Source organism: Saccopteryx bilineata, chromosome 1, assembly GCF_036850765.1.
Source record: "Saccopteryx bilineata isolate mSacBil1 chromosome 1, mSacBil1_pri_phased_curated, whole genome shotgun sequence".
In the NCBI taxonomy this organism is placed as follows: domain Eukaryota; kingdom Metazoa; phylum Chordata; class Mammalia; order Chiroptera; family Emballonuridae; genus Saccopteryx; species Saccopteryx bilineata.
Genome location: NC_089490.1, coordinates 37,344,338 through 37,371,912, shown reverse-complemented (window position 1 = coordinate 37,371,912; position 27,575 = coordinate 37,344,338). Strand labels below are relative to the sequence as shown.

Genomic DNA, 27,575 nt, shown 5'->3' with positions numbered 1-27,575 from the left:
GAACATATCTCACTGGAAAGAAGACCTTTCTCTCCACCGTGCGTAGCTCTGTTGTGCCCCAGGTATAACGTCCTGCTTGTTCAGCTCCCTCAGCGACTTTCCTAACACTGAACATTGGTTTCCATATTAACGCAGGAGCCCACACCCCCAGCAAAGTATAAAGTGCCCGCGCCCCACCACCTCTGCGAGGATGGTGACACTTCATCACGTGAAGTGATATTTATTCTACCTCCAAAATCTGTTCTGATCTCAGCTGCTGAAACCTCGTGACCTCCTCCTACCTGATCTTCCTACTGCCTTTCCTGCCTGCAATCCATTCTCCAAGTTGCAGCTTTCTAACAGGCATCTCCTTATGTGTAAGCCTTGCTTAAAACCCGCTTGCCCATCCACTGTACTCCGAACAAAATCCAGACCTCCTTACCATGTTCTCAAAGGGCCTCTGCCTCGGTCTCTAACCTCTGCCAGGCCACCCCACCGCCCCAAGCCCCTCCCACAGGTCTTCTTCTAGCGCCCAGGTCAGCCAGTGCTTCCCTGTCCAGAGGCTCATGCGTGCTCTTTCCTCAGCCTTGAAAGGGAGTGGCCATCAGGCTCTGGGGCCTGGCAGTGCAGACTTACATGCAGTTTCCACCACTCACAAAATATGTGTTAAGTTACTTAATGTCTCTGCGCCTCAGTCTCCTCACCTGTCAAATGGGTATAATAATGGTCCATTCTCTAGTAGAGTTGTGAGGATTAACAGAGCTCATGAAAAGCACTTAAAATAGCCTTGAACTCAATAAACACGCCATTTGCATTGTCTCCAGGAGGCCTCCTCAGCCACCATCACAAAAATGGATCTTATCCCACCTGATCCGAGTTATTCTCTACCTCAGCTTCTTATTTATTTCCTCCAAGCCCTTATGTTGATTTATAATTCCTTAATCTATGTTTAGATAGTTGTCTCTTGTCTGTCTGCTCTGAGAGAGTGGGGGCACCGTGTGGACACAGACCAAGTCGTCCCCTCTCACTTGATATGCCAGAACTCAGCACACTGCCTGACATGCAATCAGTACTGGAGGATGAATAAAAGAACCACAATAAGAACAGATCATTGCAGCCTGACCAGGCGGTGGCGCAGTGAATAGAGCGTCAGAGTGGGATGCAGAGGACCCAGGTTCGAGACCCCCAGGTCGCTAACTTGAGCACAGGCTCATCTGGTTTGAGCAGGCTCACCAGCTTAAGCCCAAGGTCTCTGGCTTGAGCAAGGGGTCACTCAGTCTGTTGTACACCCCCCCCCCCGTCAAGGCACATATGAGAAAGCAATCAATGAACAACTAAGGTGCCACAAGGAAGAATTGATGCTTCTCATCTCTCTCCCTTCCTGTCTGTCTGTCCCTATCTGTCCCTCTCTCCATCTCTTTCTGTGTCACAAAAAAAAGAACAGATCATTGCAAAAAATTTTTTTAAAGAACAGATCATTGTATGATATGTAAATTGGCAACACGGTTGAACAAAGGTACTTAAAAAGTAGCCATCACTAGGTTCCAGCTCAGATGCCACTTCCGGGTGACCACTCTGCTCCCAGCCCCGTGGTCGATCTCCCCTTGGCCTGAGCCTGGATAGCCTGCCCTAAACTTAGGGCATGGGCCTTTTATGCCAGGTTTTATTTGCTAGATATCGCTCCCCATTTGTAGAAGTGGTGTCCCAATTATCACTATATCATGCATGAAGCTTCTCAGGTGGTTTTAATAGATAATCTGTAAATGACGGCCAGAAGTCACAAAGGGAAGAAGAAGAGGAAGAATTCCTACCCCTCACTCTTTAATCCTCACACCCTTCTTTCATTATATGCTTATCAGTTACAGCCTCTCAATTAGTAAAAAAAATTTTAAACCTAGCAAATAAAAAATTCAAATGAGTATTACAGACACAGTGTCCTTATTTGAAAACATATTTTCTAAATCCTGAACGAGTCACAGACGGAGCACCCAAGCAAAGCACAAACACCTGACCCATGAAAATGTGGCCACCCAATAACTCGTCAGTACTCTTCTACTAAAGGCTGCTTCAAAATTCTCAAACATAAAATAAAATAAATAATAATAACAATTAGTAAGCAATGTTTCAGCCACAGCCTTTTCAAATTGTGGAATTCTATATGTGACAATTTCTGGTTTTCTCTAGTCATATTATTTGTATGTATGGATATAAATGTTCATTCTTCATTTGGCATTTGTAGGTTGATAGTGTAGTTAAATAAGTCTAGCTGAACAGGTAGATGAATTGTGGAACTCTTATTTTCTAATCAGTGAAAAGGAGAAATCTAAAACATGCAATTTCGAATTGCACCACCTGAGGGAGAAAGAACACCAGCTTCAAAATGCAAGTAACACTACTGCTTTTTAAGGCAATGCTTTTCCAAGTAGGACTTCACGCCAGTAACAAAATGATCGTAGGGTGCTTGTTAAAATGCTAAATACCAGGCTCTCTTGAGTCAAATAGTAGAATTTTATCAAGTACCTTGGGTGCTTTTTATGCAACTAATATTTAAGAGCAACCTCTCAAACACTTTAGGGACTAGCTAAATTAGACCATCTATGGAGATGGATTAGATATTTATTATTGTTGCCCATAATATAATATGTAGGAATGATTCATCAATTTGTATATCATAAAGTTGGTAATTAAATAAATACATATTTCTTTAAAATATATAATGATTAATATTAACCAGACAACTTGAAATTATCTATTCTACATAAGAAACTCTGACCAACCTGACCTGTGGTGGTACAGTGGATAAAGCGTCGACCTGGTAATGCTGAGGTCGCCGGTTCGAAACCCTGGGCTTGCCTGGTCAAGGCACATATGGGAGTTGATGCTCCCAGCTCCTCCCCCCTTCTCTCTCTCTCTCTCTCTCTCTCTCTGTCTGTCTCTCCCTCTCCTCTCTAAAATGAATAAATAAAAAATTAAAATTAAAAAAAAAAAAAAAAAAGAAACTCTGACCAACTCAAGTTATTTTTAACAGTGGTAGTAGCTCCACAGTTAGGTGTTATTCTTACTGTTTAGTAGCATCGATCTCTGACCTGCATACTGGTTGTTACTGCCAAAATTTTTACCATTTCATATGCTGCTTTTATCTTTCTTAGGCTAAAAGATGCACAAAGCCACAGAGTTTATGTAATAACTTGAAATGTAAGCCAACCTCTAATTCCTGGCACATCCGCATAAAAAAAGCAAGAGATTTTTATTCCCCAACACCAATTATACTCTTCCCTGAGTCTCCTTAAGCTGATCACTGATTATTCCAAACCTTATTCTCATTGAACTCTCTGGACAAATTACCCTTTCAAACATTTTCAGCTTGAAAATATCCCTCTTGACTTGTGATTTTAACCTAACCCAATCTTTTTCCTGTGCTTCTGCAGTCATATTTGGCATTTCCTTAATTATATCTTCTTCCTGTCCTACCCCCCACACCCTTATCATCTATGTCTTGTGCTTCATTCTTCTAAAAATCACCGGTATGTTCAGCAGTTCACAGATGAATACGTGATCATCCTTGCCAGTATCCTCCCTTTTGGGACTGGCATAAATATTCTACTTCAGCCAGAAACCTACAAATCACCTGGGTATCTATCTCCCTTTTGTTCATTTGACAAATATCTACTGGGATCCTAGATGAGACATTCTTCAAGGTGGTGGAGAGACAGTTATGACCAAGATACACAAGGGCCTTGTCTTCTCTCCATTTTTATCCCTCATGCTCTACCAAATGCCAGCAATGTCCATTTTACCATCCCATTACTTGCTGTATTTTCTCCTTCTCCTTCTCCTTTCTTTCCTCCCTTCATTGCCCCACATTCTCTGCAGCAGCCTCCATTCTAGTCCCTCTGCCCAGTCACGTCCCTCTTCCCCTCTATTCTCCATTTTGCTATAGGGAATCTAACATATAAGCCCAAACATTTCTTCTTTTTTTTTCTTTTTTTTTGTATTTTTCTGAAGCTGGAAATGGGGAGAGACAGTCAGACTCCCGCATGCGCCTGACCGGGATCCACCCGGCACACCCACCAGGGGGTGACGCTCTGCCCACCAGGGGGTGATGCTCTGCCCCTCTGGGGGGCCGCTCTGTTGCGACCAGAGCCACTTCAGCGCCTGGGGCAGAGGCCAAGGAGCCATCCCCAGCGCCCGGGCCATCTTTGCTCCAATGGAGCCTTGGCTGCGGGAGGGGAAGAGAGAGACAGAGAGGAAGGAGAGGGGGAGGGGTGGAGTAGCAGATGGGCGCTTCTCCTGTGTGCCCTGGCCGGGAATCGAACCCGGGACTTCTGCACACCAGGCCGACGCTCTACCACTGAGCCAACCGGAAGCCCAAACATTTCTTGCTTAATCAACATGCTTGATCATAACATACCACCTAAGATCCTTTTCATAATGACATAGATGTTTATCCTTCCCATTGTACAGTCTCTTTTTCCTCAGTCCACTCTGCACTCAGCAGGATTCATGCATGTCGGTATTCTGGGTCATGTCACTGTGTCCACTTCTGTGGTTTGGCTGTTCCACCTTCCAGAGATGCCCACACTTCACTTTGTGCCTCCGAAAACACTTCTGCCCTTTAAGCTTCAGCTGAAAAGCTCATTCTTCCTTGAAGTCTTTTACACTTCCAAGAAAATTTAAGAATGAATCTCACCGCAGTTTGCTGATAGCAATTATCATACTTTACTATAACTGTGTGGCTCTCTTTGAGAACAATAGTATTGCTTCTCTTTTCTATATCAACAATGGCTGTCACATCTAGACATTCATTACAGTTTCTGAAAGAAGTAATACCAACAACTCTAGGCTCCATTACAATAAAACTTACAATCAGTTTAGGGAGGCACAACATATGTACTTAAAATATCGTGAATTAACAATACTAACCCAGAGGTCAGAAACTGTCTGATACATACAGCATCTCATACATGTACATAGACATCACTGAATAAAAATAAGTACATGAGTGATCGAAAAGATAAAATTCAGAAAGTAGAAATCTCACCCGGCCAGAACAGTCAGGGCATTGTTCCCCTTCACGTGTTTCTCATCCTTTCCATCTGTTAAAACCAGTCCTCTGTGAGCAGTGCTGCGGCTGCCCGCCCGCATGCCGATTCCATTCTCCCCCTGCCCAGGCCCAGCGAATCCCTACCCAACCGTTTTACAGCAGTTGACGCCGCCTGAGATCTGTCACCCCGTCCACTCCACCTTCACGGCTTCCTGTGCCTGCAATGCCTGCTCCGGTTCCGTTCACACCTTCCAAACGACCCATCACAGAACGTTCTCTGCCAATTCGTGTCTCCTTATGTCCTATCTGCACAAAGCCTGTGCATAACTTGTAATTTACATCCTATGTTTTGGTATCTAATTGTATAGTTTTTGTCATTCACAGTCACTGCTTTGATTCATGTGAAGTCACCGTTTTCCTAAATCAAAAACATTAAAATAAGAATAGTTTTATCATTTTAGTTTTGTCCCTTAGCAAGATTAATCTGACATTCTTTTTGGATGAAGCATGACTTCAGTTTTCTTTTGTATCCCCAACTGCATCATTCACATGGTGAGTACTGGGTGAGAAATCAATGATTACCTGCGTATTGATTCTTTCACTAATGGAAAGACTCTCTATAGACAGAGGCTATCCTGGTAGCTAATAATACTGTGTAGACATAGATTAATCTGGTGGTAGTGAAGCATTCAGGACCTAAATAAAGCGAGGAGGGGAGACATGTATCACTGTTCACATCACTGAAATGTAAGTTAAAATCTCAACATTAGCCTTATTAAAGGTACAATGCCGTAATAGACTATTTTAGAAAAAAAAAAAAACAGAACAGTAACTTCCTGGATATTTTATCTATGTGCCTAAGCACCATATGTGCATAACTTTCTGTTGGTCCCTGGCATGTAGGTCTTCTATGCTGTGGTAATTAGGAAGGATTACCCGTATTTCATGCCAAATATACTCTCACAAAAATTAGGGGATATTTTAAAATGAATATGAAATGATTTAAAATTAGAAGCATTTCATTTTTTTATTAAATAAGAACATCAGAAAAGCAAACAACAAGTCAAAGAAAGTTGTTTGATTATGCAAATGAGATGCAAAACCAACTTTTATTTCACTGGTGAAAATGCACTGTACAAAGGCTGAGAGTACTGGAGTATCTCCACATTCATATTCATTTTGAAATATCCCCTAATTTTTGTGAGCAGTGTAATTTGTTTACTTCAAGTCCTTCGTTAACTGTACCAGAAATAAGAGTGCATAAATATAGCTTGATGCTTTTCTGTGGGGGAGAAAATGAAATGAATGTCATCTACAGTACAGAAAAGGAAAAATGAAGCGTGGAGCGTCACACAAACCATCGGCTCAGCCCAGGCACAGAGAGGGCAGGAGGAGGAGTCCTGGTGAATGGGAGAGCAGGCTGCAGCCAGTTCCCTAATCCACCCCGTCTCCCAATTTCACAGTGCTGACGCATTTCATAAACATAACTGACAGTGGGTGCTCATATTCAATTTTTTTACAACAGAAAAACGTTCCTTCTTTTCTTCTGTAATCAAAGCAGAGTGACTAGCAATCATGGGAATTTCTTCCTGACAACCTCAAACTATCAACTCTTAGTTTTCTTGAAATTAAATGTCTTTTGACTGTGACATCAAAGCTGCCTAAGTTATTAAATAATTTGAGTTCTTACGATTGTCAAAAAGTTCAACTAATTCACTTTACTGACTGAGAAATGTATGAAAATTGTCAGACATTTAGCCAGTGCTCAAACAACGTTAAAAATGACAAAAATATGTCATATTTTTAAATTCCATGAGGAGGGAATGTTCATTTAAGCATAGTTCAAATATGGGGTAACCTTGATGTCATAGAAAACCATCCAGAGGACAAGAAAAAGAGGAGGGGCCAAGTGCAAATCAATCAACTACAAGCCCACATTTTCACTATTCTCTCTCTTTTTCCAATAGCACATATGGTTCCAGCTTAAGAAAATTCAATTTTACCCATAAACTGGTGCTTACATTCCTTGTTTTCATGGTCTTATCTCTGACAGCAGACAGCAAGAGAAAGCCAGACTTTCCACTTTTTCTGGTCTCAGATCCTTTTGTTCAAGAGATAGAAAAATGTGAGCCACGTGAGCGCCAGGAACCTGATTTTATCGCATTTCCATGTGCACAGCGTTGTAATTGTTGTTGCTATCACCCTCACCCCATGGTCTGTTCACTGGCGCAGCCGGAAGTCACAGTGCCACCTTGATTTGGCCACAAACAGTAGCCGGTTGACACTGCCTACATTTCAATAATTTAATCTCTGAAGTAGGCACTGTATGGTCTCCATTGTACACAGTGGCAAATGAAGAAACATCATAGACACATTGTGTATGGTTCTGACGGTTTCAAAGCTCTGGAGTAGCCATGGTTTAATGGTCACATCAACAGAACAGGAAGCTGAAAGTCGGCCACTGGGATTAGAAACTGTACAGATTTTAGAATAAATAGAGACTGTATGCTCCTTCAGAGTTCATTCAAAATCGTCAGGCATCTTAATTTTAGTTTAGCACCCACTAAAACAGACACTGTCACTGAATGTGGAGTAAAAATGACTCAAGTGCCTAGAACTCTAACTCAATATGTACTGTTCTAATAGGTGAGATTTCATTTGGGGGGGGTATTTCTCACATATCAACTTACATATATTTTTCCTTTGCTTTGATATTAATTCCACAAACTACTCCCATCATTTTTCTAAAATCATTCACATTTATCTAACTCTTTATTCATATTAATTTAGCTTTCTTTCTAAAAATGAATATACCCTCTCATAGCCATGAGTCATAAACAGTCAACTAGAACTCAGGAAAGTTTATATTAGTGTTTCTATGTCAGCATCATCATACCGCAATGCCAAGAATATTTGATAGAGTGGTAGTTTCTCTCATTCAGAAATCTAAAAGGTTTACAGACCCTGGAACTATACCCAAATGTCCCCATGACATGTGTCTGCACACACACACAAAAAAAGGTTCTTTCAGAGGGGAACTCCTTCCAGGAATCAAGAGCCATTCAGCAAGCCGGTTCATTGGGTGGAGAGTCCCAGCATCATCCCCATGGTTCTTCTCATGTCTTTGCTCTAACTCAGGGCAGGAAAGACAGAGGAGCGAGGGAAAATCCACTTACCAAAGAATTACTGATTCCATTTGAAAAGATCTTTTAAAACACTAACATTGCTAGAGACAATTTTGTGAAGTGTTCATATTTTAATTACCGTATTTTTCAAAAGAAAGAAACATGAAGAAGTAAGTGGCCAGAAATTACATTAGCACTGTTGGTCAAATAACTTTGTAAATATGATATATATGTTTGCTCGCTTATAGTTTACTTTGGGTGTGGGGGACAGGCTGTAAGCAGGTAGGGTCGTTATACCCTAAGGCTTAGTTTTAAGACTAAGCCTTTCCCACCCTAAGTGACTGTAAAGCCAGTAGCTACGGCCACCATCATAGCAGGCTGGCCCATGCAGGTTCGCATTGGATTCGGATAGTCAGTAAAGAAACAACAGAGCCAAAAACTGGTGGGCCATCATCTTTAATCCTAGCTTGCACCCAGCGGGCAAATAAAAACACACACTGGGCTCCAAAACCCACTCACATTCAGTGCTCACAAAGCTACTGACTTACCCGAGTTTCCTAGAATCAAAGGTTTCTAGCTCATCAGACTTATTCACCTCTGTTCCTTATCTCCTTCCTTCTCCCTGCACAAACTCTGCACAAACTGGCTTTTCCTTCAGCACTCTGCCATCTTGGCTGTTTCTCCTGGCCTCCTCCATGTGGCCTTTCTCTGCTCTCCCCTCTAATGCTAATCTCAGGAACCAAGAGAACAAGCTCCTGGTCTGCCCCCATTTTATAGTGTAGAAATCCAAACCTTTAATCCAATATACAAAATAGGGAAGTCTCTAATACAAAGTCACTTATCTGAGGCCTGATGGGATTATACCACCCACATCAAAAAGGATGGGAAAGGCTTAGTCCTAAAACCAAGCCCCAGGCTACAAGGATCCTGCCTGCCCATAGCCTGCCCCCAACACATATTAATATCACCTGGGCAACAGGCTTCCATGTGGGCAGTGCTATATATATATATATATATATATATATATATATTTTTTTTTTTTTTTTTTTTTTTTTTTTTTTTTTTTACAGAGACAGAGAGAGAGAGAGTCAGAGAGAGGGATAGACAGGGACAGACAGACAGGAATGGAGAGATGAGAAGCATCAATCATTAGTTTTTCGTTGCGCATTGCAACACCTTAGTTGTTCATTGATTGCTTTCTCATATGTGCCTTGACCGCAGGCTTCCAGCAGACTGGGTAACCCCTTGCTCGAGCCAGTGACCTTGGGCTCAAGCTGGTGAGCTTTTGCTCAAACCAGATGAGCCTGCGCTCAAGCTGGCGACCTCGGGGTCTCGAACCTGGGTCTTCCACATCCCAGTCTGACGCTCTATCCACTGAGCCACCGCCTGGTCAGGCGGCAGTGCCATCTTTAACAAAGTGAGCATAATATATTTTATCTGCCCAACAGTGACTTTGTATCAGAGACTTCTTTGTTTGTATATTGGATTAAAGGTTTTGATTTCTGTACTATAAAATGGGCAGACCAGGAGCCTGCTCTCTCTCAGTTCCTGAGATTAGCATTAGAAAGGAGAGTAGAGAAAGGCCATGTGGAGTAGAGGAGAGGCAGCCAAGATGGTGGAGTGCTGAAGGAGAATCCAGTTTGTGCAGAGAGAAGGAGATGAGGAACAGAGGTGAATAAGTCTGGTGAGGTAGAAACCTTTGATCCTAGGAAACTCAGATAAGTCAGTGGCTTTGGGAGCCCTGAATGGAAAGGGAAGTGTTTTCCCACTGTGTGTATTTCTTGCCTGCCAGGTACAAGCTAGGATAAAGGTAATGGCCCACCAGTTCTTGGCTCTGTTATTTCATTACCATCTGTCCGAATCTAATGTGAACCTATATGGGCCAGGTGGCTGTGATGGTGGCCATGGCTACTGGCTTTACAAACACAAAGGCCAAGATTAAACACTCATGTCCTTGTGGTACCTGGGACTCTGCTTACCTCGGTTGCAAGTCCATTTTTAGATGAGTAAATTAGATGTAGCACATAATACCATTTTACCATATTGGAAGAATAGTTTGAAGAAATAATAATAAGTCACATTCACTCTTTCTCTACTAATAAATTGAGTTATATACCGTAACTGCTGTAAACTCCCAAAATGCTCCCTCAGAACAATCCGAGGTTCAGCATGAACCGGTTGGTCTGAACCTGAGTGAGATCACACTCCTGAGAGTGATCATCTGCCCTTCCCAGCCTAGTGATTCTGATTTCTGAGGTGTCCTTCCAAGTACACCAAGTGAGGGCACATGCGTGTGCAGCTTCATGGTTTACAACATATAGTGATTGAACAGAATCAGTGCACAGGTATACCAGAAATTCTGTCTAATGCTCAGGCTTGAGTTAATTCTTTTATACTGAGTCTTATTCCTCCTTTTGCAATCTTTGTTAGGAATCCATGGCTCAAAGCACTAAAGACTCTTCTTCAGGCCTGTTGGGCAGATAAAATATATTATGCTCACTTTGTTAAAGATGGCACTGCCCACATGAAGGCCGTCGCCCAGGTGATGGTATTGGTTGCCCTTCTTGCTTGGGATGGGGGTGATTATATTAATGTGTGTTGGGGGCAGGCTGTGGGCAGGTAGGATCCTTATAGCCTAAGGCTTAGTTTTAAGACTAAGCCTTTTCCACCCTTTTTGATGTGGGTGGTGCACTCTCATAAGGAATCCCATTATGCCTCGAATAAGTGACTTTGTATCAGAGACTTCCTTGTTTGTATATTGGATTAAAGGTTTTGATTTCTACACTATAAAGTGGGGCAGACCGGGAGCTTGCTCTCTCTTGGTTCCTGAGATTAGCATTAGAGGAGAGAGCAGAGAGGGGAGCAGATAAAGAAAGACCATGTGGAGGAGGTCAGGAGAAGTAGCCAAGATGGAGGAATCCTGAAGGAAAAGCCAGTTTGTGCAGAGAGAAGGAAATGGGGAACAGAGGTGAATAAGGCTGGTGAGGTAGAAACTTTGATTCTAGGAAACTCAGATAAGTCAGTATCTTTGTGAGCCCTGAATGAGTGGGTTTTGGAGCCCAGTGTGTGTATTTCTTGCCCACCAGGTACAAGCTAGGATTAAAGCTAATGGCCCACCAGTTCTTGGCTCCATTGTTTCATTACCATCTGTCCGAATCCAATGTAAAACTGCATGGGCCAGGCAGCTGTGATGATGGCCACAACTACTGGCCATACAGGGCCTTCCTTCAAGGTAAAGCTAATTAGACCACTTCTACAGACTTATGCTTGATTTATTCTTTTATATGAACTCCACTACAATTACCATAAGTTGACCAGGTTGCTCACCATTCTGCCGATCTTTTCTCTGTTCTGTTTCTCTTTTTTTCCTCCTATATGAGTTCTCCTGGGCTTGCTATCTGAAACCTTTGATACTATTCCTCACTCCTGTATAATAGATTTCTTTTTTGTCCACATTTGCCAATTAAGTAAGAGACAATACTGACAAGGTCAGGCCAGGTTAGAGAACCACTGATATAAATAGTAAAACCTATAGGTTTAAAAACAAACCACGAACAAACAAACAAAAAGTCTAGTAAACATTTCTAAGTAAGTATGTGTTAAGCCAGGAGCCGCCATTGTGGCCACTCACATGCAGGTTCGCATTGGATTTGGACAGTCGGTAAAGAAACAACGGAGCCAAAAACTGGTGGGCCATCATCTTTAATCCTAGCTTGCACCCGGTGGGCAAGTAAAAACATACACTGGGCTCCAAAACACACTCACATTCAGTGCTCACAAAGCTACTGACTTATCCGAGTTTCCTAGAATCAAAGGTTTCTAGCTTACCAGACTTATTCACCTCTGTTTCCCATCTCCTTCCTTCTCCCTGCACAAACTCTGCACAAACTTGCTTTTCCTTCAGCACTCCACCATCTTGGCTGCTTCTCCTGGCCTCCTCCACATGGCCTCTCTCTGCTCTCCTCTCTGCTCTCTCCTCTAATGCTAATCTCAGGAACCGAGAGAGCAAGCTCCCGTTCTGCTCCTACTTTATAGTGTAGAAATCGAAAACTTTAATCCAATATACAAAATAGGGAAGTCTCTAATACAAAAATCACTTATCCGGGGCATGATGGGATTGTATCACCCCACATCAAAAAGGGTGGGAAAGGCTTGCTTAGTCCTAAAACCAAGCCCCAGGCTACAAGGATCCTGCCTGCCTATAGCCTGCCCCCAACACACATTAATATCATCTTGGCGACGGGCCTTCATGTGGGCAGTGCCATCTTTAACAAAGTGAGCATAATATATTTTATCTGCCCAACAGTATGTATTTAGGATCTATTACCATCACCATCACCTACCTCTACTGCATCACACAATTCTAAGAACCATCTGAGACAGCGTCAACACTTTGTCTAAATCTCTTCCATGTCTAAGTCCCTTCCAGAATGTTCGCGGCAGCATCCTTCTCGTTGCTTATCACCACCATTTTCAATCATCATTATCATTGCCACCACCCAGACTAAGATCTTGCTTTTGTTGCTAAGCACTGTTCTCTGTTTGTTATGAGGCCAGAAGCTATTCTGACCACTGCGTCTCATCTTCCACCACAAATCACCCCTAACCAACATTATGAGTTGTTAAAATGATACACATGGCCCGCCACAACGCAGTGTTCGTGAAATTGAGTTATGACTTCTTTTTTCTAGTCAAAGGGAGACCAAGTTTTTTTGTTTTTCTGTACATTCTGGAAGATTTTATTCACTTCATAGGTCTCATTACTCTTATCTACTGTTTATCTAAAGTCATTTCCTATTGTTTCCTTTTTCCCCATTTACTGTTTACACAACATAATCTGTCTAAACCTGTCCTCCTAGCATCAGCGCTGAGTAATATCCAACAAGTATCCTTTGCTTTTTCTAAAAATATTTTTCCTAAGCCTGGTTTCAATAAGTCATTGTGGGTTTATGCTGTGCATGCCAAATAAGCTTAATTATAATTCTTTTCATTAAAATAAAAACTGTGTCAATCACTACAAATTTATTTATATAATATAAATGTTGAATATTATCTGTTGCTTTGTAAATTAACAATGTAAAAGTACAAATTGCCCATTTATTTCTTAAGGTTACTCAAAAAATAACATTCTAATAAAACACTGAATTTAAGAATGAAGTTAGTCCATAGTGTTGGTGGTTATTTGAAGTATGGCATTGCTTATATTATGTTAAGCCAAGAAATTCCCATTACAGGATTAGTGATATAAGATATATAAATGGATGGTAACAAACTGCAACTTCAAGATCACTTTACTTGACCTTCATGGTTGATCCTCGAAATTTTTTTAGTTGGGTTAGAGTAATACACTGGAGCAAGCAAATTCATAGATTTAAGAAAAAACAGTCCTGGCAGTTTGGCTCAGTGGTAGAGTGTCGGCCCGGTGTGTGGAAGTCCCGGGTTCAATTCCTAGCCAGGGCACAGAGAAGTGCCTATCTGCTTCTCCACCCTTCCCCTCCCCCCTCCTTTCTCTCTATCTCTCTTCCCCTCCCACAGCCAAGGCTCCATTGGAGCAAAATTGGTCCAGGTGCTGAGGATGGCTCCATGGCCTCTGCCTCAGGTGCTAGAATGGCTCTGGTTGCAACGGAGCAATAGCCCAGATGAGCAGAGCATCACCCCCTAGTGGGCATGCTGGGTGGATCCCAGTCAGGCGCATGCAGGAATTTATCTCTCTGCCTCCCTGCTCCTCACTTCAGAAAAAATACACACACACACAAAAAAAGGGAAAAACAAAGAGAATACTTACCTGGCAAGGGAGGTACCATGATCATGAAGGTGGTTTTCCCAGGGTGAGGCTTATCCATTGCACTCTGGGTGTGCTGACCCCTGTGATTTCCCCAAATGTGAAAAATTTGACTGTATAATTTGTACAGATGGGGGACTGTGTTCACACAGACAGAAGGAAAGGAAAGCAAGGAAGGAAGGAAGGAAAGAAGGAAGGAAGGAAGGAAGGAAGGAAGGAAGGAAGGAAGGAAGGAAGGAAGGAAGGAGGGAAGCAGAGAGGGAGGGAAGAAAAGAAGGAGTAAGAAAGAAAGAGAGAGAGAGAGAAAAGAAAGAAAGAAAGAAAGAAAGAAAGAAAGAAAGAAAGAAAGAAAGAAAGAAAGAAAGAAATGTTCTACTCCAAACGTTAACTGGTAGCAGATGTGTGCTCCAGCATAGTGACCAGGCTTTGTATTTCTAAAGCAGGAGAAGAAAGTATGACTCACAAAGGCAGAGGTCAGGCCATAGCGGAGAGGAAAAAGAATAAAACATGCATTAATGGAGTACCTAATATGAGCTAGGTCGGCACTATGCTGATATTTAACATTGAATATCACTGAATCCTCAGAAAATTCTTAGGAGAGATTATTGTCCCCCTTACTCTTCAGAGGGGAGATTCAAGGGAGCTGGTGGTGGGAGATGCCACAGCGCCATCAGACAGGAGCTCTCTTTTCTCGGCTGAACACGTGGTTGAGGGCACAGGCTCTGCAGTCAGGAGTCAGGCTGCCTGGCCCAGCCCCACCCAGTCTCAGCCACTCGCCACCAGCTTCTTGGGAACCACTTTCAACTTCTTCCCCAGCTCTTCACTCCAAATTGATCTGTTCTTTCAGATTTTCCTTGCAGATCACACACAAATGCCTCCTCTTTTCTCTGTCCCCTCTGTCAGTGTCTTCATTTATTGAAACCTTATCCTTTCCTCTCCTGAGTCATTTGAATGACCTGGCCTGCCAATGAGACTCTTTCTCTGCCTTCATGTCTCCCCTTGTCATTGTTATGAGATTCTTCTAAACTCCAGACCTAATGTAAGTCTCTTTTTCAAAACTCTTTCATGGCTCCTGAGAGTACCAAGAAAAATAATTAAATCCTTTTTTGTCGTATGTTAGGCCCTTAAAGATATAGCTCTTCCTGCCATATCTAAAGGCACTAGACGGCAACTGGGCCCAGCGCTCGGCTGTTCTGCACACACAGCTGTTCTGTACACACAGCTGTTCTGCACACACAGCTGTTCTGCTTCTACTGGGTCTTTGCAGAGCCTTTGCCTCTGCTTTAAACAGCCCTCTTCAGTCCTTCCCCATTCCTCACCTATCAAATTCTTGTTTACTCTATGGTAAATGAGTTAGCTAAGAAACCAACTTAAAATTCACTCCTTTTCAATTTCCTAGCACTACTCCCACCCTGTCTTAATGCCTGCTCCCCTCTCCTGCTTCTCCTCCTCTCCCCACTGCACTGGAGTCAAACCTCCTGTGTCTACCCATCCAGGCAGTGAGAACCTTGAGAATAAAGCCACTCATGAAATAAGCTGTCAATAACAAGGAAGAAGGAATGGCAACGAGACAGATAGGAAAGAAGGGATGGCTCAGATAAACCTGCTTCCCACCACCTTACAGTTCAGTGGGCAGGAGCCTGTCTCCATTCCCACCATCCTAGCCAATCAGAAAGATGATCTAGACGCCCACTAGAATTTCTCAAAATGATCCCCCATGCACAATGCACAGGAAAAAATCACTTATAATTCTTCTCTCTAGCTCTCTCTCCACAGGACTTCTATATTCAACAGCTGCCTGAGAGACTGTCTCCGATCTTCCGTGATGGTTTTTCTGCTTTCTGCCTAACAGCTTTCCTGAACCTATGTTGCCTCCTGGAAGTTCTTTGCATTTTAAATATACAACCCAGCTAACCTGCTGCGGCATTGCAGGTGGGAAGAAACCACCAGAGAGAGAGAGAGAGAGATTTGCTATAAGTTCCCAATGTGCTTAGTCACTGGTATGGCATTTAACACAGCGGTTCTCGGCCCCTGCTGTATATTAGAATCATGAAAGGAGCATCTAAAAATAACCCAGCTCAGGGCCCATGGCAGAGCCATTAAAAAAAAAAAAAACAGAGGCAGAGTTCAAGCATCTCTAACTGATAATTCTGTCTTCTGCTTTCCAGGGCCTTTGGAAACCTACCTCCCTACACTCCCTGGAAACCCCATCTCTGCAGATGTTTCTCCCCTTTACCTTGATCAGACTAACAGCAGAAGCCAAAGGAGCAGACAAGACATCACCCTTAGAAGTGCAGGAGGGGGAGGCTGTACATGCGGATAACAAATTTTGTCCATGTTCAAGAACTCATTCTTGCTTTTTACCCTGTGATTAAATCTTTTACTTCTATAGGGTCCTTACATTCTTCTTTCAAGCAGAAGTCCTTGCCTCAATTTCCTACCTGCAAGGCTCAGTAAAAAGACCCACAAACGTCACCTCTCAGAAACTGGTTGATGATGTTGGATCTCTCCTCCCTATCGATAGAACTTTTACCTCCATCTAGCTCTAGAAGCTCAGCCTTGACCTCGGTGTGTTCTGCCCGCCTGCCAGGTCTGACACCATTAACTTAATACCACCGAAACGACTGCCAGGACCTTCCCCTCGTGTTTGATGCTGTCTCTCTCCCAGTCATCCGCCCTTTTCCTATGGGTCTCCATTAGCTGTGTGCTGCGGTCCCCGGGCACTACCACCCACTGGGACAACTAGGTGGCCCTGGACTCACGGAGGGAGGGAGAGAAGAGGGAGCATAGAAACAGCCCACCTCTCACTAGTCAGAGTGGCTTGGTCAAGAGCTTTTGCGACAGAACAGAGGTGACATGCCCGGAGCAACTATACAGGCAGGGCTTCTTTATACCCCCCTCAAACCATGCAGAGAACGTCAGAGCTGATGCGGGATTTACTCGATCGTTTGAATCTCGTTAACTAGCCGAGCGCTCTTACTCCACCGTGAAGCCCCACGTATGGTAAAGTACACAGTGAATTTCATCCAAACAACAACAAAAGAGCTTTTAATTCCAAGTTTTTAGATATTCATTGTTTCCCTGGGTTGACCAGAACACTTATAGCTTTAAAAACAAAAAACCTCTTAGTGCTCAGCTTCTGTGGCCTGGAGCCTGCGAGTCCTCCCTGTGCGCATGCGCGTGCATCTTCTCGTTTCAGGGCTGGATGGTGACGACTTCCTGGCGCTGGGCTTGCGTGATGGGCGCGTGATGTACATTTACAACCTGGGATCTGGCGTAGCAAGTATCAGCAGCGATCCTCTTGATCTGAGCCTTGGGATCCATACGATCCATCTGGGGAGGTTCTTCCAGATGGGCTGGCTGAAGGTAAAGAGTCATCCTTTCGCCCGTGCCCCAGACTTGCCCGTGCTCCTGCTCGGCGGGATCTGTGCTGCGGTTCGGAGGCGACAGGCCACACCCCCTGCACTCACGAAGTGCACAGACCAGTGCTCCAGGGCGAGGACTACAGGAAGGCTTGTAATTAAGTGGTGAGGAAGTAAATTGGGGAGGGGCGATGACTGACATAAATAAGGTGAGAGGAAGCATGAGGAAATTCTTCCCCACGTGCTGCGTGAGCCTAATTTCAAATAACTAGGAGTTAGGAAAAAGAAGAGTGGTTAGTGTGGGCTTAAAAAATGCAGGCAGTTCAGTGTGGCTTTCAGGGGAGGGAAGCAAGAGATGTGGTTAGAGGTAGACAGGGTCCATAAAAGGACTTCAGTGTCATGCTAGGAAGTTTAGATTTTTATCCCAGGGAGTTATGGAGAACGATTGAGAAATTTAAGAAGAGGGAGATTGGGTACCATGGTGGATTTCCATGTTTGAATAAATGACTCTGGTCATTCTACTGAGAATGCGTGAGGGGCTAGATAGAGAAGGACCAGCAGGATGCCGGCTCCTAAATCTCTGAAGAACTGAGATTTTGATCGGAATGCAAAACAATGGCTGCTATATTAATATATCCATGGTAACAGACACCAGCAGAGAAGCAGGAATTGAGTGGTGAAGTGTTTTTTATTTCTTTAAAATTTAGGTCTTTGTAAATTTTTCATGCCAAATTAATGGGAAATTAAAAGAGTATCTTAACAGTTCACCCTGAGGAATTAATTCCTTTTGTAATAGGTTTTGATCTTTTTTTCCTTTTTGAAGGTAGATGATCATAAAAATAAATCCATCATCTCCCCAGGAAAATTGGTTGGTCTCAATGTCTTCAGTCAGTTTTATGTGGGTGGCTACAACGAGTACACTCCAGATCTCTTGCCAAATGGGGCTGATTTTAAAAACGGCTTTCAAGGTAAGGCATGGAAGACTTTTAACTTTACCTACCTGTTTCATAATTTGAAAAAAGAAAAAAAAATTAAAGAGTATATTTCTAGTGCCAAAACCAGCAGTGTAGATTGCTTTCTAATTGAGCTTGATTAAAGTTTGATTTTTATAGAAAGCTTTTATTCTTATTAATCCCTTACTGTCTATGTGCTAGGTGTTTAGGATGTTTCAATGAAAAAACAAAACAAAGAACAGCCCTGGCCAGTTGGCTCAGTGATAGAGCGTAGCCCATTTTGTGAATGACCCGGGTTTAATTCCCAGTCACGGCACACAGGAGAAGCGTCCATCTGCTTCTCCACCCTTCTCTCTCTCTCTCTCTCTCTCTCTCTCTCTCATTCTCTCTCTCTCTCTTCCTCTCCCACAGCCATGACTCAATTGGTTCAAGCGAGTAGGCCTCAGGCTCTGAGGATGGCTCTGGTGACTTCTGCCTCATGCGCTAAAAAAAAAGGACTCTGTTGCTGAGCAATGGAGCAACAGCCCCAGACAGGCAGAGCAACGCCCCCTAGCGTGTTTGTCAGGTGGATCCTGGTTGGGGCAAATGCAGTAGCCCGTCTCTCTGCCTCCCCTCCTCTCACTAAAAAAAAGAAGAAGGGAAGGGGAGGGGAGGGGAGGGAAGGGAGGGGGGGAGGGGGGAAGGGGGGAGGGAGGGAGGGAGGGAGGGAGGGAGGAAGGAAGGAAGGAAGGAAGGAAGGAAGGAAGGAAGGAAGGAAGGAAGGAAGGAAGGAGGGAAGGAGGGAGGGAGGGAGGGAAGGAAGGAAAGATTCCTACACTCGTGTGTTTGCATTCGAGGTGGTCAAAGGAAGGAAGAGACAATAAACACTAAATATAAGAAATAAGGAAGTCTGACTAGGCGGTGGCACAGGGGATGGAGCATCAGATTGGGACGTGGAGGACCCAGGTTCGAAACCCTAAAGTCGCCAGCTTGAGCATGGGTTTATCGGGTTTGAGCAAGGCTCACCAGCTTGAGCAAGGGGTCACTCAGTCTTCTGTAGCCCCATGGCCAAGGCACATATGAGAAAGCAATCAATTAACAACTAAAGTGCCACAACGAAGAATTGATGATTCTCTCATTTCTCTCCCTTCCTCTCTGCCTGTCCCTCTCTGTCCCTCTCTCTGGTTCTGTCTCTGTCACAAAAAAATAAATAAAGAAGGAAATTATGTAGTGGTATAAGATGATAAATTCTGTGGGGCAAAGCAAAAGGAGAACATGAATGATATTTTTACATAAGGTACATTTTAATATAGGGTAAACAGTGTAGACCTCATGGAGTCACAGTAAAAATTGAAATTACATCCAATTTTGGAACGTACTTGATATAAAAGATGAGTGACAGACTGCAGCCTACTATTCCATAGCACCAAGGTGTGGTCCCATAGAAGCCATGGGAAGCCACGAAGATTAAGACTCAGCACCATATTTGGGAAAGCAGTCAGATCTCCAGAGTCTGTCTCCCTGTGTTCAAAAAGGAGCATCCAGCAGCCTGGCCCATAGCTCAGCAGGTTAAAGCATTATCCATCCCCACACATCAAGGTTGGGGTTCAGTCGCCACTCAGGGCACATACAAGAATCAACCAATGAGTGCATAAATAAACGGAACAACAAATTGATGTCTCTCTCTCTCTCCCTCACTCCCTCTCCTCTTTTACCTCTCTCTCTTTCTCTCTCTCTCTCTCTCTCTCAAATCAACTAATAATTTTTTTTAAAGGAACATACAGGCCTAACATGTGGTGGCACAGTGAATAAAGCATCACCCTGGAACACTGAGGTCACCGATTCAAAACCCTGGGCTTGCCTGGTCAAGGCACATATGGGAGTTGATGCTTCCTGCTCCCCTCCCTTTCTCTCTCTCTCTCTCCAAAAATGAATAAATTTTTTTTTAAAAAAAATAGATTTTTATAAAAAAATAAAAAGGAACATAATGCACTGAGATATTCCCTATAAAAGGAATTCATAGTAGAGTTAGAAGAAATACATGCTTTGAAATGTTATAATATTGCATTTAGTGAAAATAAGCTTTTTGGTGGATCCTTAATCCCAGAATATTTGGTCAAGGGACTACTCATTATAGTGTCTTAAGCTGCTCACCTATGACCAGCCTACTCTCTATCAAAAATCAAAATCAAAAACAACGACCTGGATGTGGTACACATTCTGTGAGACACCAAAAGCCATTGCAGGCACTTGAGTCCCCTGCGTGCCTGGCATCGTCCTTTCCCACATCCGCTGACTTCTGCCTAAGCACTGATGCAGGGGCCATGGACTTGAAACATATGAAAGCAACACAGCTAATCCAACATAATCCAAGGCCAGGTTTCAATAAAATTAGTTTATTGTGCCATGTCCCTCAAAGAAACATTTTCTCCAAATATGTAATCAGTGCTGCTTCTCGGAGCCTATGTTAGTTTGAAGAATATTAAGGCACTATGCTAAATGTAATCCAGAGCGCAACAGCTCTGTCACAGCAGGAGACAGTCTGAAAAGGATTATGAGGGTGTAACAAATCAGAGTTTTTAAAAACATTAAATGCAAGGAAAGGATGGGTAAACCTATGAATGTGAAAGAAGCACATCTTCACTCAATGAAAGAGACTCCATGGGGAGTCATCAGAACTTGCTGTCATTTAATCACAGACACGGTGCTTACTTACACAAATACTCTGAATGCAGCATCAAGGATAAGAGTGTGGGCTCTGGGCTCCAACGGCCGGATATGCACGTCAGCTGCGCCACCAGCAGGCTTCATGACCCTGGCTAGCAACCTAACCTGCCTGTGCCTCATTGTGCCTCCTCTGTAAACGGGGATAATAACAGCACTTGACTTGCTTGTAGTTCTGAGAGTGAGTTAATGGAAAGAAAACCCAGATTACCGCCTGGCTTAGAGTGTTCCCTGTGTTAGCGATGATGGTGGTCCTGGTGGTGGGAGGTGACACAGCTCTGTCAGACACGAGCTTCTCTTCCTCGGCTGCACAGACAGTGGTTAGGAGCACAGGCTCTGCAGTCGGCTGTCTTCAGATTCAGGCCCTGCCACCTAGCAGCTGCCACTCTGAGCCTTTTACTTAAACTCTCTGAGCCTTCACTTTTTCCCCTGTAAAATAAAAATCCCTACCCAAAAGGGTTCTCGTGTGTTAATCAGTTAACTAAAACAATGTTAAGTGCTTAACCTAGAAAGCAGTACATGATAAGCACTCAATAAATGTTAACAAATGTCAGTACTCCATCCTGTTGTCCTTGGACTTGACGTTTTCAAATTTACTGAAGTCCAGCATTTCCTGATTTACTTGCATTATTTTTCTCCCTTCTAGAAAGAACTTTTCTTCACATCTTGATAATGAGAACAAAGAGAGGCTTTCCTCAAAGCCTGTCATTTTCTTCTCAAGGGTGTTAGTGAGCCTGAGTTCAGACCACGAACAGCTGGCCCTTCCTGTGAGAGAAATGCTAGGATTGCCCGTGTCTGGAAGGAAGCATGTCGTCAGCCACCACGGTCTTAATTAGGATGGAATCTTGGGAGGGTCTTCTTGGAAATTGCCACTTAATCCACAATTTTTTGGAAGCTCTAGGACCTTGGAAGCCCCTAATTTTATCATTTGCCTCTTGAATTTTTCCTTTATGTCTGCCTCTCCTTCATTATAAACTAGCATTTACTATGTACTGCAAATTATGGTCAGTTATTACCAACCAACCACAAAGACCAGATTGCAACGATACCATAAACCGGTGTTTCTTCAAATTGATATCTACTGGTTCTAGAGAATGATACAAGATCATTTAAAATACAGGTTTCTGAATGCTACCCCAGAACTACTTAATCAAAATCTCAATGACGGAATTTAAAAATTTGCATTTCAGTAAGCCTTCCCAGATTTGGAAATTACTACCTTAATTAACCATAACAAAGCAAATAGAGTTATGGAAGAATTTAATCATTAGTCTGGCCTTAGCCTAATTATTAAATTCTAACATCACTAACACAAATAAATAAGGCTTAATTATTTTTCTTTTGAATGAGGATTAAGTCACACACAGTAGAAGATTATCTGATTTAAGCTTTCACATTTCTATAAACACTCCTGATGAATCACTTTAATCCAGAAGTTCTGCAGTCTAAAATACAAATCATTACCGTTAAGGTAGCCCGTTTGTTTTCATTATAGAAGTAGTTGAGAATGAGCCAGTGTTTTCCCTATGACCTACAATGGTAATGAAGATATTGAGGCTATTTAATTCTTCTCTAGGTTAAATAACCTAACTATGCCAAGCAAAGAGGGCATTACTGTTTTACCTGTCCTAATGAAAGGAATTCTCCCTGCTCTCCAAAGGTGCATCTACTACAGCTGCAGGGTTCTTGGGCTGAAGGTCACGGGTGGGTTTGAATGGGTTTCTGAGTCTCCTGAAATCATGCGTGCAGTTGTCTGTGCCTCGGTGCATTTTTCTAGAAGAAGCTTTCCTCAATGTTCCAAGATCTGTTACTCTCACTGACATACCTATTTAATCCTAATAAGAATTAAAAATTGCTTCTGACTAGTGTGAATATGGGGAAATCTATCCCATCTATCTATTATTTTAGTGTTACAGCAGCTAGTGTTCCTTGATACAGAGCTTATTAAATATTTATTATTTGACTGAATAGTGTGGACATGAGATGGATTCGGATTCATTAACCACCCTGTAGAGATGTGTTGTTCCAGTCTAGGAGTCCCACACTGTCAGTGCACTCAGTTTCTTGCTAGTTCAACTTTTCTCTCTCTTTTTTATAATTGCATGAGATTTTTCAAACCAGGGTTCATAAGGGGGAAAAAAATAAGTTTATGGAAATAGTTTATTCTTTTACTGTCATTCTGACCGGTGGTGGGCCAGTGGATAAGGTGTTGACCTGGAATGCTGAGGTTGCCAGTTCAAAGGCCCAGGCTTGCCTGATCAAGGCACATATGAGAAGCAACTAATGAGTTGATGCTTCTCAATCCTCTCTCTCTCTCTCTCTCTCTCTCTCTCTCTCTTTCTCTCTCCTCTCTCTAAAATCAATAAATAAAAATCTTAAAAAAAAAAAAAAAAAAAAAAAGCCCTGGTCTGATAGCTCAGTTGGTTAGAGCATCACCCCGAAGCGCAGAGGTTGCTGGATTGATCTTGACCCCTGGTCAGGGCACTCATAGGAACAGATCGATGTTCTGCCTCTCTCATTCTCTTCCTCTCATTACAATCCATAAAAGTAAACATTTCTTGCCTGACCTGTGGTGGCACAGTGGATAAAGTGTCGACCTGGAAATGCTGAGGTCGCCAGTTCGAAACCCTGGGCTTGCCTGGTCAAGGCACATATGGGAGTTGATGCTTCCAGCTCCTCCTCCCCTTCTCTCTCTCTGTCTCTCTCTCCTCTCTAAAAATGAATAAATAAAATTTTAAAAATTTTTTTTAAAAAAGTAAACATTTCTTTAAAAAAGCAACATTGTTGGACACTCAATATTCTTTTACTGTCAAAAAATAGTCATCACTTATTTGGAACTTAACCAGTCTGACTTCTAATACATACATGGCTCGTAGCTCCAAGAGCCTTTATCATAACTACTATATCACATACAAGATATATGTATTGAATACGTGTTGCATGGTGCTATAATAAGCAGATTGTATCTTATCTGCTATATTAATAGGAGTGAAATAATACTATATACATTCTACATATGGCTTCCACTATAATTGCCTTTAAACTGATATGTTGACTAACAGGAAATAGCTCTTTAAAATAAAAACATTCAACTATTTGTATTTGGTATTTTTTTTGTATTTGGTAATTTTTTTATTTTTTATTTTTTTAGTGAGAGAGACAGAGGGGGTACAGATAGGGACAGATAGACAGGAAGGCAGAGAGATGAGAAGCATCAGTTCTTCATTGTGACACCTTAGTTGTTCATTGATTGCTTTCTCAAATGTGCCTTGACTGGGGGGCTACAGCAAAGCCAGTAACCCCTTGCTCAAGCCAGTGACCTTGGGCTCAAGCTAGCAACCATGGGGTCATGTCTATAATCCTACACTCAAGCCAGTGACCCGGTGTGGTACATATAGACAATGGGATACTACTCAGCCATAAGAAATGATGACATAGTGACATTTCTGACAACATGGATAGACATTGAGAACATTATACTGAGTGAAACAAGTAAATCAAAAAAAGCTAAGAACTGTATGATTTCATACATAGGTTGGATATAAAAGTGAGACTCATGGACATAGATAAAAGTGAAGTGGTCACCAGGGGGAGGGGGATATAAAGGAGAGGGACAGGGGCAGGGATAGGGGGAAGGGTGTAAAGAGGGACAAATATAAGATGACAGAAAATGATTTGACTTTGGGTGATGGGTATACAACATATTCACCAGTTCAAATGCTATAGAAAATGTTTACCTGAAATCTATGTGCTCTTATTGATCAGTGTCACCCTGTTAAATTTAATTTCCTAAATAAAATTTTTTAAAATAAAAATAAATTTTTAAGAAAAATAAAAGTGATGAGAAAAAAATAATTAGCAAATGCTCAAAGATATACATACAATAATATTTAATTGAAGACAAATTACATATCTTATAATATAAGAAAATATTACACCATAATTCTAAAAGATTTAATGATGTGAGAAAAGAGTTAATGGTATTTATGCTATACAAGTTTTTGGTATAATACTATATAATATATATAATGTAATGCAGAATTATATTTTTGTCTAAAAGAAAATACAAAGCATAGAAAAAAAAAATATATATATATATATATACCAAAATGTTAATAGTTGTCTACTCTGGAATGATGATTATGTAGATGATTTTTTTATTTTTCTCTCTGTGCTTATTTTTTCTTGAAATTGACATAATTGCTGTGTGTGTTTGTGTGTGTATGTGTTTAAGTGAGAGGAAGGGAGACAGTGAGACAGACTCCCACATAAGCCCCAACCAGGATCTACCCAGCAACCCCATCTAAGTCCGATGCTCAAATCGACTGAGCTATTTTTAGCACCTGAGGCCATGCTCAGACCAACTGGGTTATCCTCAGTGCCCAGGGCCAATGCTCAGACTAATCAAGTTACTGGCTGCAGGAGGGGGTTGGGGGAAGAAGGGGAAGAGAAGCAAATGGTCACCTTTCCTGTATGCCCTGACCAGGAATCAAACCTAGGACATCCATATGCCAGGCCAATGCTCTATCCACTGAGCCACCTGCCAGGGCCACTTTGTGTTTTTAAAATGTTACTTTAGGGTGGAGGGGAGTAAACAGGGACAAATATATATCCCACGTTGATGGGATATAAAACTGAGGCTCATGGACATTGGTAAAAGTGAAATGGTTACTAGGGGGAGGGAAGTAACGAGAGACAAATATACAGAGACAGAAAATGATTTGACTTTGAGTGATGGGCACACAATGCAATCAACAGCTCAGATGTTATAGAGATGTTCACCGGAAACCTATATAGTTTTATTGATTAATGTCACCCCATTACATTTCATTTCAAAGTTTTAAAAATAACTGTCTTCCTATTTTACCTATTTCTTCCACTTTTTATATGAAGTATTTTCCCCTTTCTTCAAGGTTGTATTTTCACTATTCAAGTTCGCACTAGGAAGCATGGCCACTTCAGAAGTCTGGGAAACCCTGAGGGCCACCCAAATGCTGGACGCAGCGTTGGCCAGTGTGATGCTTCTCCTTGTGGTTTAATGAACTGTGGCAATGGTGGGACGTGCATAGACAGTGGATCTACTGTTTAGTAAGTATGACATTAGGAAGGAATGTAGCACGTTGTTTGTACTCTTAACTGGTACTCCACCCACACAAACTAGGAACACAAACTGACCCTCATATAGTCAAAGTTTTCATGTAGACTTCCTAGATGACTGGGGGGCAGATAAACACAGCTAGAGAAGGAAGGGTCAACACAGCATATGTGCCATCTTCTCAATTCTTTTAAACAATGAAAATGAATCACAGCATCTCATTCCAGGCACTATGGAAAACATGTCTTAAATTCATAGTCTTGAGCATGGTACCAGAAATGTTAATCACACAAGGGTTTATGGTTTGAGATTTCCTTTCACATTCACGTTTGATCTCCTTTAGAAAGGGTCATCCTCTCTAGCTGGAGCCTAGCAAAAGCTGCATGGTTTAACTTCTGAACTTGGGTATGAAACAAAAACACGAGCATGTTGAGTGAAAAGAAAAGAGCAAAAGAAAGTTATCTTATAAATAACTTCTTTTGTTGAGCATAATATTAGCTTTACCATTATGATTTTCTCTTCACTGTTTTACAATTCTTTTTAATTTAATGTATTTAAATTAAATTAAATTAATGTATTCTTTTTAATAGCAAATGTACAGGAACCGCACAGAAGACAGACAACATGAAAAATATGTATTTGCGTGTAGGACAACTCAGAAAAGTATAGTGGATGGATGGAATCTACTATATGATAAAAATGCTACAAACACAATGTAGTTGCCATCAATAAGAAATTTACTTGGTTTTTATTTTTTTTAAATCAAAATACTAATGTTGTCCAGAAAAAATTAACAGGTTTATCTATAATTGTTATAAAGTTGATGGCTCCTCGACTTTTTGGCTAAGATCAAGTGTAAAACTCAGGCTGGGTGGCTCAGGGGGAAAAAGCACCCACCCACTGCGCCAGGGTCTGTGGGTTTAATCGCAGGTCAGGACACGTATGAGAAGCAATCAGTGAATACACAACTAAGTGAAGCAACAAACCGATGCTTTTCTCTTTCCCTTCACCTCTTTCTCTCTCCCTTCCTTCCTCTCTCTCTCAAATCAATGAAAAAATTAAAAAACAAAATGTCTAGTGTAGTATCTGTTCTTATCAGTATAATTGTTGTAGAGTTGAACTGTTGAAACCCGTTCACTGACACATTTTGACTTCTATTGTTTTATGTCCCTGTATTGATAGTTTAAAAAATTTACACACAAGTGAAAATGAAAAACTGCCAGAATCTGATTTCTGTCCTCTCTTTTCCCTATGAGGGGGAAAAAAAAACCCATTCAGAACTACCAACAGAAATAAAAGAAAAAAACTTTTTTTAAAGAATAAAATGTTTCCCATCATAGTGGGTTCTTAAGCCAGTTTTCTACATATGCCTTTGGCATGGAGAGTACACAGGTTGGTGTCTTCAAAAAGGCCAACCAGACAGGCCTCACTTGCCTCCTGCAAAGCACCAATAGCTGCACTCTGGAAGCGCAGATCTTTTTGAAAACCTGAGCAATTTCTTGCACCAGATGTTAGGAGGGAAGTTTGCGAAT

General features: G+C 42.0%; 1 protein-coding gene and 1 non-coding gene across 2 annotated transcripts in view; both read left to right on the top strand.

Annotated features, from left to right (window-relative positions):
- The window catches only part of LOC136319192 (protein eyes shut homolog), a 323,769-nt gene that overhangs the window by 256,316 nt on the left and 39,878 nt on the right, over positions 1-27,575 (top strand). Inside the window, exons 6-8 of the mRNA XM_066252570.1 lie at positions 17,130-17,296; positions 18,116-18,260; positions 25,862-26,036. Of these exons, the coding sequence (XP_066108667.1) occupies positions 17,130-17,296; positions 18,116-18,260; positions 25,862-26,036 (487 nt within the window). The remainder of the gene's footprint in view (positions 1-17,129; positions 17,297-18,115; positions 18,261-25,861; positions 26,037-27,575) is intronic.
- On the top strand, positions 13,926-14,085 carry LOC136321392 (U1 spliceosomal RNA). The gene has a single exon (XR_010728649.1). It is a non-coding gene; the product is annotated as a U1 spliceosomal RNA (small nuclear RNA).